The sequence below is a fragment of the Dendrobates tinctorius genome, unplaced genomic scaffold (genome assembly GCF_039654945.1).
Source record: "Dendrobates tinctorius isolate UK_male_01 unplaced genomic scaffold, ASM3965494v1 ptg000129l, whole genome shotgun sequence".
Lineage (NCBI taxonomy): Eukaryota > Metazoa > Chordata > Amphibia > Anura > Dendrobatidae > Dendrobates > Dendrobates tinctorius.
Window position 1 is genome coordinate 24,443,978 of NW_027361797.1, and position 20,330 is coordinate 24,464,307.

Genomic DNA, 20,330 nt, shown 5'->3' on the forward strand with positions numbered 1-20,330 from the left:
CCGCCGGGCTGTACATGGGGGAGCTGCGGGGGCCGCCGGGCTGTACGTGGAGGAGCTGCGGGGGCCGCCGGGCTGTACGTGGAGGAGCTGCGGGGGGCCGCCGGGCTGTACGTGGAGGAGCTGCGGGGGCCGCCGGGCTGTACGTGGGGGAGCTGCGGGGGCCGCCGGGCTGTACGTGGGGGAGCTGCGGGGGCCGCCGGGCTGTACGTGGAGGAGCTGCGGGGGGCCACCGGGCTGTACGTGGAGGAGCTGCGGGGGCCGCCGGGCTGTACGTGGGGGAGCTGTGGGGATGTCATGCCTTGTGCGTGGTTGGGCTGTAGTCACTGTTTGAAGCAGTTTTTAAGTCTGTAGCATGTCTATTTTTCCAGCGCTTTTCACTCATTCAAATTAATAGGGGAAAAAAAGGTAGCAAAGTGTGCATATTTTACACAGTGTTTTTCCTGCAAATGCTGCAGTATTTTCAGCAGAAAAATCTGCTGTAAATACTGATCAAATGCATGTACCCTTTGTTCAGGGGTGGGAACCTTCTTTCTGCCATTTGGATATTTAGGCCGCAGTCAGACTTGCGAGAAACTCGGACGAGTCTCGCACGTCAATACCCGGCACTGCTGCCGGCACTCGGATCGGAGCGTTCAGCTGCATAGAAATACATGCAGCTGTAGAGTAGAGGGTCTGTGCTGCACATACAAGGCCTCCTCACCTTGCACACACACAAAGTGAGACAGCACCAGCTGCCTTAAATCAGACCATCCAAGACCTGGCCTGGAGATGAGTGAGCAGCTGATTCCACCCAGCTCTTTCAGCTGCTCGTAAAACCCGGACCCATAATCCGGGCCCATTAAAACACCTCTCAGCACTAAGTGTGCTGGAGCCTGCTTCTCCAAGCACTACATCACCGAGGCTTAGCACCTCGGGAATACATACCTCCTATCCACGATCTGTCCAACTGCCACCTTACACACAGTAGAAAAGCATATAGTGCCCTTGGCCTGAAATTACCTCAGCCGAATTTGTGACCTCATTATAGTGCTTATTTCTTGAATAAAGTGCAGCATAGTGGCTCAGTGACTAACACTGTTGCTTTGTAGCCTTGGGGTCAAATCCCACCAAGGACAACATCTACATGGAGTTTGAATGTTCCCCCCGTGTTTGTATGGGTTTCCTCTGGGTTCTCTGGTTTCCTCCCACACTCCAAAGACATACAGATAGGGAATGTAGATTGTGAGCCCCAGTGTGGACAGGGATGCTGATGTCTGTAATGCAGTGTGGAATTAATGGTGCTATATTAGTAAGCATAATAATTATAGTGACCGGTATATTTTCTATATGTCATGAAAAATAAAAGCTGAGCATACTTAATTGAAAGAAGTTGTCCACTACTCTATTATTGATGACCTTTCCTTAGGTCCATGTCCAATCAGCAGCTCTCTATATTGGAAATGCTCAATTTCCGAGCTGCTCCATCTTCTGATGGTGGCCGCGGCCTCCTATTCAAATCATAAATTTTTGTTTTTTTTCATTGCACAAAGGCAGAGAAAAACCCAGATATAAGATGGATGCTAAATTTAACACCTATATATTCCATGTGAATGAAAGGTAAAGCTATATATTCTGCTAAAGTTTTCAATGTCTGAAGTTTCCATGAGCCACACCTTGACCAGAGCCGGATTGAGCTCGGTCAACATCCGACAGTGCGAGAACCAGATTAGAAAATGTGATGTCTCGTGACTGTAGCAGCTGTATATCGGTAGGTTTTTGTGTTGGGAATGACAGCTGAATGGTGACTTCATCTCTCTAAATCTTGGAGACCAACAACCTGTATATCAGGTTTTCCTCCAAAGTTAGTAAGACTATACAATGGTTGGGCATCTGAGAGGTCAATTGTAAACAGGTAAAGTCCTGAGCACTAATAATCTGACCAAGAATATTATTGTGATGCTGGACTTTTACCATGGAGCCTCCATTGTGAGTCCCATCCTATTTGACAGAAACAATAGGGCTGCAACCTGCAATTTTTTTTTTTTTTTTTTTTTTTTGAGCTAAAATGACACCTCTATTGCATGTAATGGAAGCTATAAGCCATTGGTGTGCATCAAGTATCAGTGGTGTGTTGTGTTATGGCTCCAGAAACGTCTTGTGGCTCCTCTTATACCTTTTTTAGATTAGGTGCACACTGTCTGGGCACTTAGCATGCAGTATATATTAGGAACTATTCCGGACGTTTACGGGAACATTCCCATAAGCCCCCATGCGCCAGACAGAGGCCAAAAAGTGTGTTCTTTTGGTCTCCATCTGACCGGTATGTGCTGGCATACAGTTTAACTGCATAGGAAAGACTGTACTATACACTGCCACAAATGTAAACCATGCGATATGTTTTTCTTTTTACAGTGGGCCTCTATGGTGAGTGATGCCCCGGCATTCATCCTGGCAGTGCACACTGTTGGGGGCAAACCTCCTGAACGTATGTGCCCGACTGTGGGCAGAAATGCCGTTTGTAGCTAGCCTAAGCCACAATACAACCAAGTGGTAACTTAGTATGAACTATATAATACATTTCTTCTTAAATCATTCATAAAATGTTCTACTTTTATAGGATACAAGTGGCCAAAATGCATCTTCTATTCGTGGGCATAGCCTTTGCCCTGTTGTCGCTTGTCTCATCTTTGGAAAATGGATTAGTCAGGACGCCCCCCATGGGCTGGATGACGTGGGAGCGCTACAGATGCAACATCGATTGTGAAACTGACCCAGATAATTGTATAGGGTAAGTCTGATTGTGAACTGTATGTGATTTTATTGCTTTTCAACTTCAGTTATTAGCAAAAGGAAACTGTCACCAAAGTAAAGCTAGCCTTAGTGCAGACGGTGCGCTTCAATGACTGCTGCCAGGATCCTAGCAAACTATGTTATACTTTAGAATGGTGCAACATTTTGAAACAACATAGTTTTAAAGAGGTTACCATGGATCAAAATAGGCGATAACTTTAATTGCAGGAGGTCCCACCATTAGGACCCCCACTGATCCTGACAACAGAGTTCTGACTTGCTTTTTTTTTTTCTATGGTCACACATGCTGTACTAAGTCTCAAGAGTACCAAACACAATGACCTGTGCAGGGGTGCGCATGCACGGTAGTCACTGCAATCAAGTGGGGCACTTCAAGGCCTCCTACTAGGGATCAGCAGTGGTTCCAGCTTTGAAACATCCAGCAAGTTATCATCTGTCCTGTAAATAAGGGATAACTAAGTTGGGAAAACCCTTTTAACTCCTTTCCTATATTAGACGAACTATTACGTCCATGTGACCTGGGACCTAATTCCCAAGGACGGAATATACGTCTTAGCGATCAGGGGTGCCCCCCGTGGGGAGCACCGCTGATCGCGGCCGAGTGTCAGCTTCTTATCACAGCTGACACCCAGCACTGTGTGTCAGGAGCGGTCACGGACCGCCCCCGGCACATTAACCCCTGGCACACCGCGATCAAACATGATCGCGGTGTACCGGGGACATAGGAGAGAAGCGCGTAGGGAGGGGGCTCCCTCCGTGGTTCCCTGAGACCCCCGGACCCTGCAGGTCCCTGGATCCAATATGGCGGCGGGGGCCTGCAGGGAGCTCGCTTCCTCACTGCCAGCTGAGCGCAGGCATGAGGAAGTCTGTGCAGCGCCTGTGTCAGATCGCTGATCTGTCACAGCGATCTGTGATGCGACAGATCAGCAATCTGTCACATGACAGCTATGTCCCCCCTGGGACAGTGTAATAAAGTAAAAAAAAAAAAAGAAAAAAAGTGTAAAAATAAACGCTAAATAAATTTAAAAAAAAAAAAAACAATCTTCCCTAATAAATTCATTTTTTGAAAATAAAAAAAAATCAAAACAATATAAGTACACATATTTTGTATCGCTGCGTCCGTAACGACCCGTCCTATAAAACTGTCCCATTAGTTAACCCCTTAAAAAATAAAAAACAAAGCAAAAAACAATGCTTTATCATCATACCACCGAACAAAAAGTGCAATAACGCACGATCAAAAAGACGCATATAAATATCCATGGTACCGCTGAAAACGTCATCTTGTCCCGCAAAAAATGAGCCGCCACACAGCATCATCAGCGAAAAAATAAAAAAGTTATAGCTCGCAGAATAAAGCGATGCAAAATTAATTATTTTTTATATAAAATTGTTTTCATGGCGTAAAAGCGCCAAAACATGAAAAAAACAACATAAATGAGGTATCGCTGTAACCGTACTGACCCGAAGAATAAACCGCTTTATCAATTTTACCGGACGGGGAACGGTGCAAATGCACCCCCCAAAAGAAATTCACGAAATGCTGGTTTTTGTTCATTCTGCATCCCAAAAATCGGAATAAAAAGCGATCAAAAAATATCAGGTGCCCTAAAATGGTACCAATAAAAACGTCAACTCGTCCAGCAAAAAATAAGACCTCACATGACTCGGTGGGTCAATATATGAAAAAATTATAGCTCTCAAAATGTGGTGGTGCAAAAACTTTTTTTTTACAATAAAAAGTGTCTTTTAGCGTGTGACAGCTGCCAAACATAAAAACCGCCATAAATAGTAAATCAAACCCCCTGTTATCACCCCCTTAGTTAGGGAAAAATAATAAAATTAAAAGAAAATGCATTTATTTCCCAATAGGGCTAGGGGTGTGTTGGGGTTAGGATTGGAGTTAGAATTGGGGGGTTTCCACTGTTTTGGTACATCGGGGGCTCTCCAAACACAACATGGTGTCCGATCTCAATTCCAGCCAAAAAAGTCAAATGGCGCTGCTTCCCTTCCGAGCTCTGCCTTTTGCCCAAATAGTGGTTTACCCCCACATATGGAGTATCAGCGTACTCAGGACAAATTGCACGATAACTTTTGGGGTCCTATTACCCTTGGGAAAATAAAAATTGGGGGTGAAAAGATCATTTTCGTGGAGAAAATGACTTTTTTTAAATTGTACGGCTGTACGTTATAAACTTCTGTGAAGCCCTTGGGGGTTCAAAGTGCTCCCCACATATCTAGATAAGTTCCTTGGGGGTCTAATTTCCAAAATGGGTCACTTGTGGGGGTTTCCACTGTTTAGGCACATCAGGAGCTCTCCAAACGTGACATGGCATCGGATCTGAATTCCAGCCAATTTTGCAGTGAAAAAGTCAAGCGGCGCTCCTTCCCTTCTGAGCTCTGCCATGCGCCCAAACAGTGGTCCCCCCCCCCCCCACATATCAGGTATCAGCGTACTCAGGACAAATTGCACAATAACTTTTCCAGTCTAATTTCTCCTAAGCGTAACGCTTGGTAAAATAAAAAAATTGAACCTGAAGTATTTTTTTTTTTGTGAAAAAAAGTTAAATGTACTTTTTTTTTTTTTTTTTAAGCATTCAAAAAATTCCTGTGACGCACCTGAAGGGTTAATTGAAGGGTTAATAAACTTCTTGAATCTGGTTTTGAGCACCTTGAGGCGTGCAGTTTTTAGAATGGTGTCACTTTTGGGTATTTTCTATCCTATAGACCACTCAAAGTGACTTCAAATGTGATGTGGTCCCGAAAAATAAAATGGTGTTGTAAAAATGAGAAATTGCTGGTCAACTTTTAACCCTTATAACTTCCTAACAAAAAAAAAAAAAAAAAATTGTTTCCAAAATTGTGCTGATGTAAAGTAGACATGTGGGAAATGTTATTTATTAACTATTTTGTGTCACATAACTCTCTGGTTCAAAATTTGAAAATTGCAAAATTTTCGCCATATCTCCGTTTTTTTTCATAAATAAACGCAAATTATAGCGAAAAAATTTTACCACTAAAGTGAAGTAAAATATGTCACGATAAAACAGTCTCAGAATCGCCTAGATCCGTAGAAGCGTTCCTGAGTTATTACCGCATAAAGGGACAGTGGTCAGAATTGCAAAAATTGGCCTGGGAGTTAACGTGCCTTGGTAGTAAAGGGGCCTTGGCCTTGGTAGTAAAGGGGTTAAAGGAAACCTGTCATCTGATTTTTGCTGCAAATATCAGATTTGGCGTTTCTTAGAATATATACATTGATGATGGCTTATTCTAGTGCTGCTCTATGTGCTTGACAAGTCATTCATTCCTGCCCTGAAAAAAGTCATCTGAGGTAGAGCTGGACAAGTCTTGTTTCCGGCTATGATCCCCGGTTTGATCTTCAAAGTACCATATTTTTCGGACCATAAGACGCACTTTTTTCCCCCAAAATTTTTGGGGAAAGTGGGGGGTGCGTCTTATGGTCGAAATATACTAACCTCCGGAGGCTGGTGCGGGTGCCGCGGGGCTCTGTAGTGCGGTGGTGGCAGCGGGCAGTGCTCTGCTGCAGGGGTAGCGGCTCTATGTGCTCCGGTGCAGGGGCAGCGGCTCCGCCGGCATTTCCTCCAAGCCCAGAGGCCCCCGCACATTCCTTGCTGGCCACCGCCATGTTGCGGTGGCCTCCGGGAACATGGATGCCGGGAAGATGGCTGCCGGTCCGGGGATGGCGCATGCGCAGGTTCAGATCTCGTCCCGAGATCTCGGGGGACGAGATCTCGTTGCCGAGATTTGAATCTCATCCCCCAAGATCCCTGCATCGGAGCACAGAGAGCCGCCACCCTCACCCCACAGAGCCCACCTGCTCCAGCACAGCACAGCTGCCACAGCCCACCTGCCCCAGTACAGCCCAGCTGCTCCAGCACAACCAACCTGCCCCAGCACAGAGCCGCCACCGCACGAACCTGGACCACTGAATGACCCCTGTGACTACTCCTCCACCTGTGCCGGATCCCTTCCCAGGTAAGCTGAATTCGGACTGTAAGACGGACCCCCATTTGACACATTATTATTTTTTTTCCCTATTTTCCTTCTGAAAATTGGGGTGCGTCTTATAGTCCGAAAAATACGGTACTTTTCCTTTCTCCAAAATACAGTGCATCATGTGATCGCACTTGTGACCAACCAGCTAGCACAGTGTTTGTGTGTGTGTGGGCCACAAGTCACTTTCTGAATGTAAGTCTATCAGACTCAGAAACAGGCTCTTGTAAACTTAAATTAAAGAAGTTGTCCACTACTATAACGTGTTTTTTTTTTTTTTTGTTTTTTTTTTTGTGTTCATAAATCTTGCTATTAAGTGCCACTAAAAACATCCACTGTGTTTATTTGAGCAATATTACCTTTTATCATCCTCTCGCTGCACATTTTCAGTGCTGGCTCCAGCTCTCATGGGGTTAATCGACAACTTCCTTTCTCCTGACTTATTGTGCTCTAATACTACAAGTTCCATGATGCATTGCACTGGCCTAAGCCAGCAACAATCACACCCACTCCAAAACACCCCCAAACCCCTCCCTTCTCTCCCTCCTCTATCTTCAATCTGAAGCATCTTATTAGGGTGTGTGCACACGTTGTGGATTCTGCTGCGGTGTACAGTACCATAATTTCAATGTAAAACAAAAACCGCTGTGCACATCAATTCTTTGTGCGGATTCGGCAGGTGAAATCCGCAGGTAAAACGCAGGTCATTTTACCTGCGGATTTAGCAAGATCCGCGCAGAAAAATTTGCAGCAGAATCCGCAACGTGTACACATAGCCTAAAACACATTGCAAGCATTATGAGCACACACACGAGCGTGCACAAAGACAGACACTCTTTTTTAAAAAATAATGCTGAAAGCCTTAAGGGTATGTGCACACGTTGCGGATTCTCCTGCAGATTTTTCCGCACAAAAAACGCAGGTCTTGGCAGAAAACGCAGGTGTGTTTTTGATGCGTTTTTGCCGTTGATTTGATGCAGTTTTTCAGTGTGGTTTTGCCTGCGGATTTGTCTGCGTTTTTGTAAGCTAAAGATATGTAATTTAACAAAAAAAAAAAAAAGTTTTGTGATGTCATTTCTGTCCAACCTCCTCTTTTACATTTGTCCAATCCACACTCCATTACACACACACAGATGGATGGATGGATGGATGGAAAGAAGGATGGATGGAAAGAAGGATGGATGGATGGCTGGATGGATGGATGGATGGATGGCTAGAAGGATGGATGGCTAGAAGGATGGATGGATGGACTGAACTCCTTGTGCTTCCTCCCGCTACTAATGTACCTATACCCGACATTGCCATTTCCGTGTGTGGTTCTACTATTACTCCCCAGCAACATGCCCGCTGTCTTGGGGTCATACTTGACTTTGAGCTTTCCTTTGTCCCCCACATCCGATCACTGGCTCGCTCTTGTTATCTGCACCTCAAAAACATTTCTAGAATTCGACCTTTTCTTACTTTTGACTCCGCAAAAACTCTGACTCTTTCTTTTATTCATTCTCGTCTCGACTATTGTAACTCTCTTCTAATAAGTCTCCCTCTTACCAAACTCTCCCCCCTCCAATCTGTCTTGAATGCAGCTGCCAGGATCATATTCCTCGCCAATCATTACACCGATGCCTCTACCTTGTGCCAGTCATTACACTGGCTACCCATCCACTCCAGAATCCAGTACAAACTTATTACCCTCACCCACAAAGCCCTCCATGGCTCAGCACCACCCTACATCTCCTACCTTGTTTCAGTATACCATCCTACCCGTGCCCTCCGTTCTGCTGATGACCTGAGGTTAGCATCCTCAATAATCAGAACCTCCCACTACCGTCTTCAAGACTATACACGTGCTGCGCCAATTATTTGGAATGCACTTCCCAGGTCAAAACGATTAGTCCCCAACCCCCACAATTTTAAGCGTGCCCTGAAAACGCATTTATTCAGACTGGCCTATCGCCTCAACATATTAACCTAATCTATCCCTGTGTGGCACAGCCAAAAGTATTACCATAACAAGGTTCCCCGCATCATGTTCCCACATGCTTTATGCTTCCATTAGCCCTCTGCATCCGTACTGTTACACACTTAACATTATGGCTGGCCCATACAATCAGGGCAACTGTTACCACCCACCTTTTGTGTCTCCCCTTTTTTCCTCATAGATTGTAAGCTTGCGAGCAGGGCCCTCATTCCTCTTGGTATCTGTTATAATCTATGTGATTATTGTTATGCTGTAATGTATATTGTCTGTACAAGTCCCCTCTGAAATGTAAAGTGCTGAGGAATATGTCAGCGCTATAGAAATAAAATGTATTATTATTATGATGGATGGATAGAAGGACGGATGGATGGATAGATAGATCTATAGATCTATCCATAGATTGTCATAGATATATCTATAGATATATAGCCATATTAAAAAAATGGGCTCCCGCGCAACTTTCTGCACCAGAGGGGGAAAGCCGACGGCCGGGGGCCAATATTCGTAGCCTGGGAAGGGGGTAATACCCATGGCCCCTTCCCAGGCTATGAATATCAGCCCGCAGCTGTCTGCATAGCCTTTACTGGCTATTAAAATAGAGGGACCCCCCCCAAAAAAAAAATGACGTGGGGGTCCCCCTATATTTTATAGCCTGAAAGGCTACACAGACAGCTGCGGGCTGATATTCATAGCCTAGGAAGGGGCCATAGATATTGGGGCCCCCCCCCGGCTACAAATACCAGCCCGTAGCCACCCCAGAAATGGCGCATCTCTAAGATGCGCCAATTCTGGCACTTAGCCTCTCTCTTCCCACTCCCGTGTAGCGGTGGGATATGGGGTAATATAAGGGGTTAATGTCACCTTGCTATTGGAAGGTGACATTAAGCCCGGTTAATAATGCAGAGGCGTCAATAAGACACCGATCCATTATTAATCTTATATTAATAAAGGTTAAAAACACACATAAGAATAAAGTCTTTTAATGAAATAAAACACAACACGGTTTTCATATTTTTATTGCACGCTCAGATCCAAGTGACTCCCTCGTCTCCTAGAAAAAAACGAAAAATAATAAACCAACCGTATACTCCCTGTACGACGCAGTCCAATTAATAACAAGGGTCCCACGACGATCTCCCCTATAGAACAGTGACATCAGGTGATGTCACTGCTCTATAGGGCCTCCCAGTGATGAACTGACAGGAGACTGCCTCCTGCAGTCCATCACTGAGGTTACATGAGTTCAGGGTCTCACTTTACAGCACTGCTGCGTGAGAATTAGGGTTATGGTTACGGAACCTCTTTCCTGGTGGAGGGATACCTCTGCCTGTCATTTCAGTGCTGGAGCCCCTGGAGAGCGGTCGCATCAGCTGATGCGGCTGTTCTTCACGGGAGATCGTCGTGGAACACTCGTTATTATCTGGACTATGGCAGAGAGGTAAGTATAGGTTGGTTTATTATTTTATGTTTATCACAGGAGATCGATGGCTGCGGGGAATTAGGTGTGTGCGGTGAGTACGTACTCTGTTCTGTGTTGTATGTTCTGTATGTTTTGTTTTGTTTTTGACATGCAACACATTAGCTGGATGATGGGACTACTACTGTCCCATCATTGGCTAATGTGTCACTCACTGTCATTGTAGCAGGCATCGCCTGCTGGGACTTGTAGTACCATTGGACGATGCCTGTGTGTATATATATATATATATATATACACACACACACACACACACACACACCCGCAGCACCGCCCACGCACTGCTGACACTCTTGATGAGTGACAGCAGTGTGCAGAGACTGGGGCACGCCTGCTATTGACATCACATCAAATTCCAGAGTCGGGAAATTGACGTGACGTCGGCGGATGTTAGCTGGGGCTGCAGCCTGGGGGTCACGTGACCCGGACTCAGCTGCCTGCATAGCGCCGCTCACAGGAAGAATTGGCAGCGCAAGGTAATCACAATATTCATTAAGGGCCCCGGGGGGATACAATGGGGGGTTACTATAAAGTAGTGGACAACCCTTTTAAATTAAGAAATGAACTAATGGTCTGAGATGTGAGCCAAGAGGAAAGAGCTGCAGCTACATGGTGAAGGAGGGAGACTGGAGCAGCACTGGGAACGGCCGAAGACCGCAGCCAGTAATTATTTTAACGGTTATTCTCACAATTGCATTTTGTTTTCCACAAGGAACAGTAACTGCATTTTCTTGTTGAATGAGCTGTCTTATTCAGATCTGCTAAAACTACATTTTCCAACTGCACCTGCTTCTCCTCAGTGCTGCAGACCCCCCCCCCGTGTGCTCCTTACAAGCATCACCTATGAATTATCATCAGCCAATCTAGGTGTAGCATTCCCCTTAAGAGTCTGTGCAAGTGTTTGTCTCATGATGGCTGGAAATGGGCTTAAGCTCTCAGGAAAAGCTCAGCCCTTCTTTCAGTAGTTGTGGAAACTGTACCATTGGAAGGTCTGCAGAATGTTTTCAGTAATTACTGCAGTATTCTGGTCATGGTCTCAAAAGATGCATTTTGGTAACCTTTGTGTAATCGACATATGACCTGATGATAATGATGCTTTATAAAGTTAGAAAGAAAACTCAACACTTTTACACTATGTGCAGAAAACCGAACAAGGTGACGGCAAAGCAAGATGGAGCACTTTCTCTAAGTTAAATTGGGGTATATCATGATGGAAGAATATCGTGTTACCTCTCGTGGGTTTTTTTTTTTTTTTTTTTTCTTACGGATTCTTATCTGTATTTCAAGATGTCTTTAAAGAAAGTTTGTCACCTCATTTTTGCCCTATAAGATGCGGCCACCGCCATCAGGGGCTTATCTACAGCATTCTGTAATGCTGTAGATAAGCCCCCGATGTAACCTGAAAGATAAGAAAAACACGTTAGATTACACCCCCCCGGGGGGGCGCGGGCGGTGAGTGTCGCGGTCCGGTGCCTCCCATCTTTATAAGATGATGTCCTCCTCCTTGCTTCTCCCTCGGCTCCTGCGCAGGCGTACTTCACTCTGCCCTCAACAGGGCAGATAAAGTACTGCAGTGCGCAGGCGCCAGGAAAGATCAGAGATGTCCGGTGCCTGCGCACTGGAGTACTTTACTCTGCCCTCAACAAGGCAGATAAAGTACGCGTGCGCAGGAGCCGAGGGTGAAGCAAGGAGGAGGACCTCATCGTATGAAGATGGGGAGGCGCCGGACGGGACGGCGACACCCATCGGACCGGACCGAACGCCAGGGTGAGTATAATCTAACGTGTTTTTCTTCTCTTTCAGGTTACATCGGGGGCTTATCTACAGCATTACAGAATGCTGTAGATAAGCCCCTGATGGCGGTGGCTGCAGCATATAGGGCTGAAATGGGGTGACAGATTCCCTTTAAAGAGAAAACTGAAGTAGATGGTATCAGTTCTCCAATTTTTTTTTTTTTTCATTGGTATAGAGAACTGTGACAGATATTGGTAGGATGCCCGGCATTATCGCATTTATTATTTCAAGTTTTTGACAGTCTCTTCATCAGACAAGATTTTAGGGTACATAAAAAGGGCTAAAGTCTTATCATCCCAATGCATTATTACTCCTATATAAATCGCTTGTAAGGCCTCATGTTGAGTATGGGATTTAATTTTGAGATGCACATTTTAAAAAGGATATTGGGACATTAGACTCAATTCAAAGGCTGCAACTAGATTATTACATGGGACGGAGGCCTCTCGTATGTTGAGAGGTTGGGGAAAAGTTGAACTTGTTTAAATTCTAAAAAAGACGCCTCAGAGGGATCTCATTTATATGGATAAATACATGTGGGGCCAAAGCAAAGGACTGGCGCATGATTTATTCCTTCCTAGGACCTTAAAAATAATCAGGATTTAAAGGGTAAGGAAAGAAAGGTACGGCTGATTAGGGCGCTCAGACCAAGACAGACACTTGTTTTAGATAGAAAAGAAACTTCTTTACTTGGTCATTATCTCCTCACAAAGCTTTTTGGCGGCGAATCCGCCTTCAAAGTGTCTGTCTTGGTCTGAGCGCCCTAATCAGCTGTACCTTTCCTTCCTTGGATTTTACACCCTTCTTGGCGAGCGGCTTGGTGCAGCACAGACCCAGCAGACTATCAACCATCCTGCAGGACCTGAAAGACGGAGGACCTGTGGTGACATCAGCATCACGTGACGTTCCACGTGACCGGCCAACCTCCGAACCCGGAAGCGGGGACGGCGAATGGTGCACGATAAGCACTGCAGGCTCTGCAAACGTGGTTATGCCGGCAGCATAACCACGGCAGGTTAGTGTACTTTGTTCTCAACCTCCTCCACTTGACCACCGAGTATCACACCAGGAGCGCCCCCTCCTCTCTCCTATTTTGTTTCTAGGATCTAAAGGGTAACATTTCTCCTTGTAAAGAGATTTATAGGCCATGCAAAGCTTTTCTGAGAAATTAGGTATGAAAATTATCTCTTCAGAAAGGTAGAGGACTTGACTTCTAGTGACACCTATTGGAAGTAACAATCCTAAAAGTCAATATCGACCCTTTAATGAGCCTTGTCATTAGACTTGAGCAAACTTGTTCGGATTTTGGCTCCGAATCTAATTTTGACATATTTGGGCCATATTTGAACACTGTTTATGCCAAATGTATGTCTTGTGATCGATTTCGAACCTATTCGGTAATTTCTACTCCCACTGACACTAATGACGTTCGGCTGTGTTCAAATATTGCAAAAACAATATTTGATTCCGATCGTATTCGGAACCGAATCCGAACAAATTTGCTCATGTCTACTTGTCATATGTCTTAGGATTTACCGGTCAGATCTCATGCTTTACACTGAGTAGGGGGTAACAAACTTAAACATGTGTCCGCAACTTAAGATTCTGGTTTGGCTTTTATCCTAAGTCTTATGATAATGCTCGTTAAAGGGTTGATATTGACTTTTAGGATGGCTACTTCCAATAGGTAGAAATAAAGTTCAAGTCCTGTAACTCCCTAAAGAGGCAGTTTACTTACAGAACCAGGGAACAGTCACTATGCATGAAGGAAAATGGATTCTGGCAGCTAAATAGGAAAAGGTTCTATACAGTTAGAACACTCAGACTGGAATGACGAGATCTCAGTCTGCGCATGCGCTGCTTCCGGCTCCCATTTTCCTGCAGCCCACCGCTAGGAGATCAATGCGCACAACGGGGACTCCGCTTCTGCCTTGCACTACCAACTTATTCCTGAAGCCCACCGGTGGGAGATCAGTGGCTCCTGCCTCACACTGCCCCACTCCTGCCGCCGCCGACCTGATTCTCGGCAGACAGAGGCCGGGAGAACAGGACAAGATTTCAACTTCTTTTCATATGAGACAACTGAATGCTCTTTATGATCTAAATTGTGGCTTGAACAGACTAGTTAACCTATTAATCATCCTGTCTACAGAAAGATACAAGGAGTCAGTGTATGCTTCTTGTAATTGTCCATCTTCACTTCTTTATATTCTGATTCTTTAGCCACATTTTAAGGAAACTAATTCTTTTTATGTTTATGTTGGAAAAAAGTAAAAAAAGAAGTGGTAAATCACGATCAGGAAATCCCCACAGATTTACGTGAAATTTGTCCATTTGATTTAATTTTTTAACTCGTTGCCTGATATGCTGAAATCTTTACAGTGAGTAAGACAGATGTAGAGAATGTAAGGATTCCTCCTGATGGCAGAGATGGCATGCCTACGACCTCCTTGCCTGCAACCTCCTTGGAGTCTCTATTACACAGCTGTAAATGCTCCTTTTGCCACTAAATGTTTTACTTGTGAGCAATAATCTAACTGTATAAATTTTCTTCCATCTGATCTTGGTTGTATCCATACATTTTAAATAGATTTAGGAGAATTTACTTCAGGAGAATTCAATTATACTCAAATTTTCCCCAAAAAAATTTCTTGTCATTTGCTTCCAGGGAATTCAGCAAAATGGCAGTCATATGGCTGCCCTTTTGCTGAACCATTCAGGGCCGGCAAAAGATTAAAAAAGCAAAAAACCTAACCCTCACCTCCGCTGCTTACTCTCCCCCATACAGTCCTCGGTGCCTCTTCTTACCACAGCCTCATGCTGAAACCCCAGGTCTCTTCACTCTGGACTAGGATTTCTGGCCGCAACCAGGCCCTAGACATCTCTGCTCGTGCACATCGTACGGTAGTAGCCATGTCGTGAGCTCAGTGTGTTCCACAACCATCCCGGCTGCGGCTAGACCTGGGACATCCCTGTCGTAAGGTCATGATGTGCTGCAGCCCTACACCACACATGAACGTCCCTGGGACTATTCATGGCCAAAGGTCCTGGCCTAGCGTTACGATGCCTCGGGTTTCAGCGCTCAGTGGTTGTAAGATAAGGCGCCAATGGACGTACAGGGGACAGTGAGCACGTGAGGTACTACGGTAATTTGTTTTCTTGTTTTTTTTGTTTTTTCTTTTCAGGATGACATTATTGCCTGTCCCTTTCCACCCCTGGCAGCTTTTCGACACCGTTCCACCCAACTCTCACCTATTTTTCTTCTCTTTATGCCCCCAAGGCAGCTAAATATAACATTTCTGCTGTATATTAGAGCATAGCAGTATTGTGATAGATTAAATTATTTGATGCTGCATTTTGCACATATGCAGCACTGTGCAATAGTTTTAGGCAAATGTGAAACAAATCTGTACATGATTATTTAATTTATTAGATTTAAAGGGATTTTCTCAAGTCATTGTTAAAAAAAAAAGTGGACATATGACTTTATACAAATCTGTGTATTTTCTTTTAAAAAGGTTTTAAATAGTTAGTGTGCAATGCGGACACTGTCAAGATTCCCCTTTTATGCGCTGCCCAAGTGAGTGATCACATGACCATTACAGTTTAAAAACAAATAGGTGATAGTTTATTTTTATCAATTAACAAGATGTAATGTGAATCAACAAAAAAGAAATCTAAATTACATCAATTCTCCTAAGTAAATTTCCTTACATTTTGTGGAGGAACATCTTGGAGAACTAACCACAGATCTGCTGTGGATGTAGACTTGCTCAAATCCTTCTGGGGTTTTTTTTATGTACCGTATTTTCCGCTTTGTAAGACGCACTTTTTTTCCCCCAAACTTGGGGGGAAAATGGGGGTGCGTCTTACAAAGAGGATATACCTTACCGAGTGTAGGCCGCTTGGGTGTCCAGGTATCTCCGGGTGTCCGTCGGCGCTGTGGGTGTTTCCGGGTGTCTCCGGTTCCCATCCCAGGGCTCTGCTGACATTTTGTGACAGGCTCCCTCTCGGTTCCCTCTGTATTGGCTCCGGGGGCGGCGCATGCGCTGATGGTGATCTCGAGACTGAGATCTCGAGAGATGAGATTTCAGCGATGAGATCTCATCTCTTGAGATCTCCGTTCCGAGATCACCATCAGCGCATGAGCCGCCCCCGGCAGCGGCGGCCGCCATATTGCCGGAGCCAATACAGAGGGAACCGAGAGGGAGCCCCGGGGCTCTGGCCTGTCGCAAAATGTCAGCAGAGCCCCGGGATGGGAACCGGAGACACCGCTGGGCACGTGGAGACATCCACAGCGCCGACAGACACCCCTGCGTCCTACACCCGGTAAATGTCGGCAGAGCCCCGGGCTGCTGCACAGACCCCCCTGGCAGCAGCACGAGCCCCCCTGGCAGCGCGCTGCACATCGGAGCACCCTCTCATCTCTTCCTGCGGCCTGCAGTATCACCCCACTCCTGCCTCCTCCAGCAGCGATCCTGGGACCTCGCTTCACCACAGCCACCACCCCCCGGTAAGCAATAAGACGCCTGGATTATAAGAGGCACCACCATTTTATTAAAAAAAGTTCTTCCTATTTTTCTCCTCAAAATTTGGGGTGCGTCTTATAAAGCGAAAAATACGGTAATCTCAGGCAGACTAAGATTTTGAGATTTCTATGGGTTATATATTCACTTCCAGGGCTTTTTGGGTTTTTTCCTTGTCACTGGTCATACACCATGGTAAGACTAAGCACAGCAACAAGGCACAAGAAATGAATAAAAAACTGGAGCCTGAACTGAGAAAGTAAGTTGATGTGTATGCACAATGTAAGTGCATATTAACACATGACCATTAACCAGAGAAAACAAAAAACACAAATGTCCTAAAATAAAGTAAAAAAAACTGCAAATAATGCATAAAGGCAATAATAATAATAATTAGGGTATTTAGTAAACATAATTTTGATCAAAATAATGTACAAGCCATCCCGCCACGTAAAAGCAACCCTTGTGGGACAGTCCTAACTCTAGTATTTAAAATCTTTTCACTTGCCAAGTGACGTGAATGTGAACAAGAATCGAGGGACTAACCACTAGTAAAAGCATAGGCCAGACAGGATGGTTTTCCCAGCTCAGAAAGAGCGCGGTCACACCCATATATGCACAGAATGCACAATAAAATGAATAAAAAACTGGAGTCTGAACTGAGACTCCAGGCACAAAAAATGTCATGCTGCATCATGAAGGTCTCTCACAAGCAAAAAATTGCAAAGCAGACTGTGATATCAAGATGTGCTGTTCAATGGAGCAAAAATTAAATTTGCAGACATGTGTTTCGGGGTGTTTGCCTCTCTTCAGTGCAAAGCAAGAGATCTGATTTGGCTGTATGAGAGGCCTCTGACCGGGTATCGCTACACAAGGAGAAATGTTCCCCCTTAGAAGTCAGTCAGAGACCTCTCACCTAGCCAAATCTGTTCTCCTGCTTTACACTGAGAAGGGGCAAACTCCCCTAAACATGTGTCTGCAAATATAACTTTTTTGTTTGGCTTCTTATCCTCAGTCATGTGGCAAGGCTCGTTAAAGAGTCGATATTGACTTTTAGGATTGCTACATCCAATAGGGGGCACTAGAGATCAAGTCCTCTTGCTCTCTGAGGAGGCAATTTGCATGAAAAAAGACTTCCATCACTGGAAATGACATCAAACTGAATCCAAATGAATGATCATGTTAGGGAGCACATCTCTACACCATCTTCTAGGGTAAAGAGGTCCTCCCGAGTGCTTAGCACAGGGCACTTCTGTGATGTCAATGTAATCTAACCATTTCTTGTTTGAATGGGGCAGTATGAATCTGGCTGCATCTACGGATACCATCCCCTTTAAATAATAAGACATCTAGAGTGCAGGATTATTTGCATTTTTTTTTTTTAATCCATTTTGGTTTAATATTTTCTAGTGAAGAATTAATAAAGCGAATGGCGGACAAAATGGTTGACAGTGGATGGAGGGATCTTGGTTACGTTTACATCAGCATCGATGATTGCTGGACCCTAAAGCAGAGAGACTCTAGTGGACGACTTCAGCCTGACCCAAAAAGGTTTCCAAGTGGTATTAAGGCTCTAGCAGATTATGTAAGTACAAGTATTTAATATTTCCATCAACCATTTATGTAAGAATAATAGTTTATAATATTCCAGGAATGAATCGTCCATATAGTGTGATTTATTAGATAGACCTTGCAAGGACGGTGGCGTCATCAATACCTGATGGGCGGTCGCACCAGATAGTGATGTGATTTTAGATGGATTTATTTTCTTGTTCATTCACTATGATTTTGTTAATTGATAAAAATAAATTATTAGCACTTCCTCTACTTTTGAGAGCATTCTTTCTTTCCAGCAATTTTTCCCAGACTGGCCTAAAATTTTTGCACAGAGGCTTTACCCCCTAAATGCTGCGATCGATATCGATCGCAACATTCCAGACGCTGAGAGAGGCTTCCAACCGGCACCCCCATGACAACCTCCGGGTCAACCAGCTATGGAAAGCCTGTTGGACCGTGCTGAGAGCGTGGTCTAAGAGGCTTCTATTAGGGCAGCATTGCAATTCTGGTGCATTATACCAGGGATCAGAGTAATGAAAACTACTGACAAATCCCATAGACTGACAAAGTAAAAATGAAAATTTTAAAGAAAAAAAAAAATCACAAAATATTAAGTATACTTATGTAACAGTAAAAATAAACAAAAGTATACCTATTTGGTATTACCGCATCTGTAACGACCCGCCCTATAAAACTTGTCACACTGGTTAACCCCTTCAATAAACTTTGTGTAAAAAAAGAAAAAAAATATTGTGCAAAATCGGGGAAAAAAATTATAAAACTGTATCTCTGTAATCATACTGATCCGAAGAATAAAGTTGCCTTATCACTTTTAAGACACCGAGAACAGCTCAATCCTTCCCCACAAAAAAAAATTGCCAAAATGCAATTTTTTTGTTGTTGTTCATTTTGCTGCCAGAAATCGGTATAGGAAGCGATAAAAAAAAAAATGTATGTGCCTGAAAATGGTGTCAATAAAAACATCAACTCGTCCTGCAAAAAACAAGCCCTCACATGACTGTCAGCAGAAATTTAGAAAAATTATAGCTCTCAGAATATGGAGATGTAAAAACGTGTTGTTTTTTTTTTTAAGCATCTTAAATATGGTATTAATGTAATTGCACCCACCCAAAGAATAGTTGTCTAATCACTTATACTACACATTTGTAAAAAAAAAATAAATCAAACCAATTCTTCACCTTCTGTTGATTTGTTCATTCTGCCTCCCAAAGATCGCAGTAAGGTTCGGCTCACATTTATCCTGCGCCCAGCACTTACACTGGGGTTTCCATGTAAATCTCTGAAATACGTGATTCAGGCGGAAGACTCGCTATAATGAGGCAGATGGAGGCACTGTGGACACTGTCTGGCCTATGATCCAGTAGAGTCCGTTTTTTTAGGCTAGCATAAAAGCATGATCCGCCACAGTTTTGTGCACTTCTCAGAAAGGACAACACTGAACAGAGGCCAGACAGAGTTCCTAGTAACTCTGCTGCCTCATTATAGTGAATGGATCCATCAGGGGTATCATCTTAATCGCGTCACTTGGAGATTTAGATGAAAGCCACGAAGTAAGTGCTCAGCGTAGAGCGCCGGATAAATGTGATCCCAAACATAGTCCCTAACAAAAGCTTCAACCCGATCCACAAAAAATGCAAGTCCCCACTCAGGTCCGTCATTTGTTAACGGAAATATAGGAGCTTCCACGTTACTGGTAGCACAAAGGCTTTATTAAAAGTGCGCTGCTCGCTACCCCCAAAAGAAATCCAGCAAATTCTGTGTTCCCAAATCCAAATGCCCCACAGTGTGCCTAAGCCGCAGCTAGCATTCATGTCTGGCATTTCTGAAGCGATGAGAATTGCCTAATTTTCGAGTCCATGTCTCCAGAAGCATGAGGTGGGCACTACAAAGGCAGATTTGCAATTTTCATTCAGAAACATCCACTGCTGCATGTTTCTGGCAAATACCTATGGCGTCAAAGTTGTCACTACATCTGTAGATAAATTCCCAGAGGGGGGTAACTTCCAAAATGGGGTCACTTCATGGTGGGACTCTGCTCTTCTGGCACTTACGGGTTCTGTATGGAGTGTGCAAACTGTTCTATGAAAATCCTCGTCCGACTGTAATTCCCATCACAACCTTTGGGTGGCAACACATAGAAACATACTGCAATGATGGTTTAAGACAAGGAATC

The 20,330-nt window shown here is 44.3% G+C and overlaps 1 protein-coding gene across 4 annotated transcripts in view; it reads left to right on the forward strand.

Annotated features, from left to right (window-relative positions):
- The window catches only part of NAGA (alpha-N-acetylgalactosaminidase), a 33,753-nt gene that overhangs the window by 4,093 nt on the left and 9,330 nt on the right, over positions 1 to 20,330 (forward strand). For 2 of the 4 annotated variants that reach the window (XM_073542871.1, XM_073542872.1), the window contains exons 2-3: positions 2,597 to 2,767; positions 17,990 to 18,164. In XM_073542871.1, the coding sequence (XP_073398972.1) occupies positions 2,597 to 2,767; positions 17,990 to 18,164 (346 nt within the window). Of the gene's footprint in view, positions 1 to 1,726; positions 1,748 to 2,596; positions 2,768 to 12,818; positions 13,069 to 17,989; positions 18,165 to 20,330 lie in introns of those variants that run through there. The other 2 variants (XM_073542873.1, XM_073542874.1) reach the window with 2 other exon arrangements.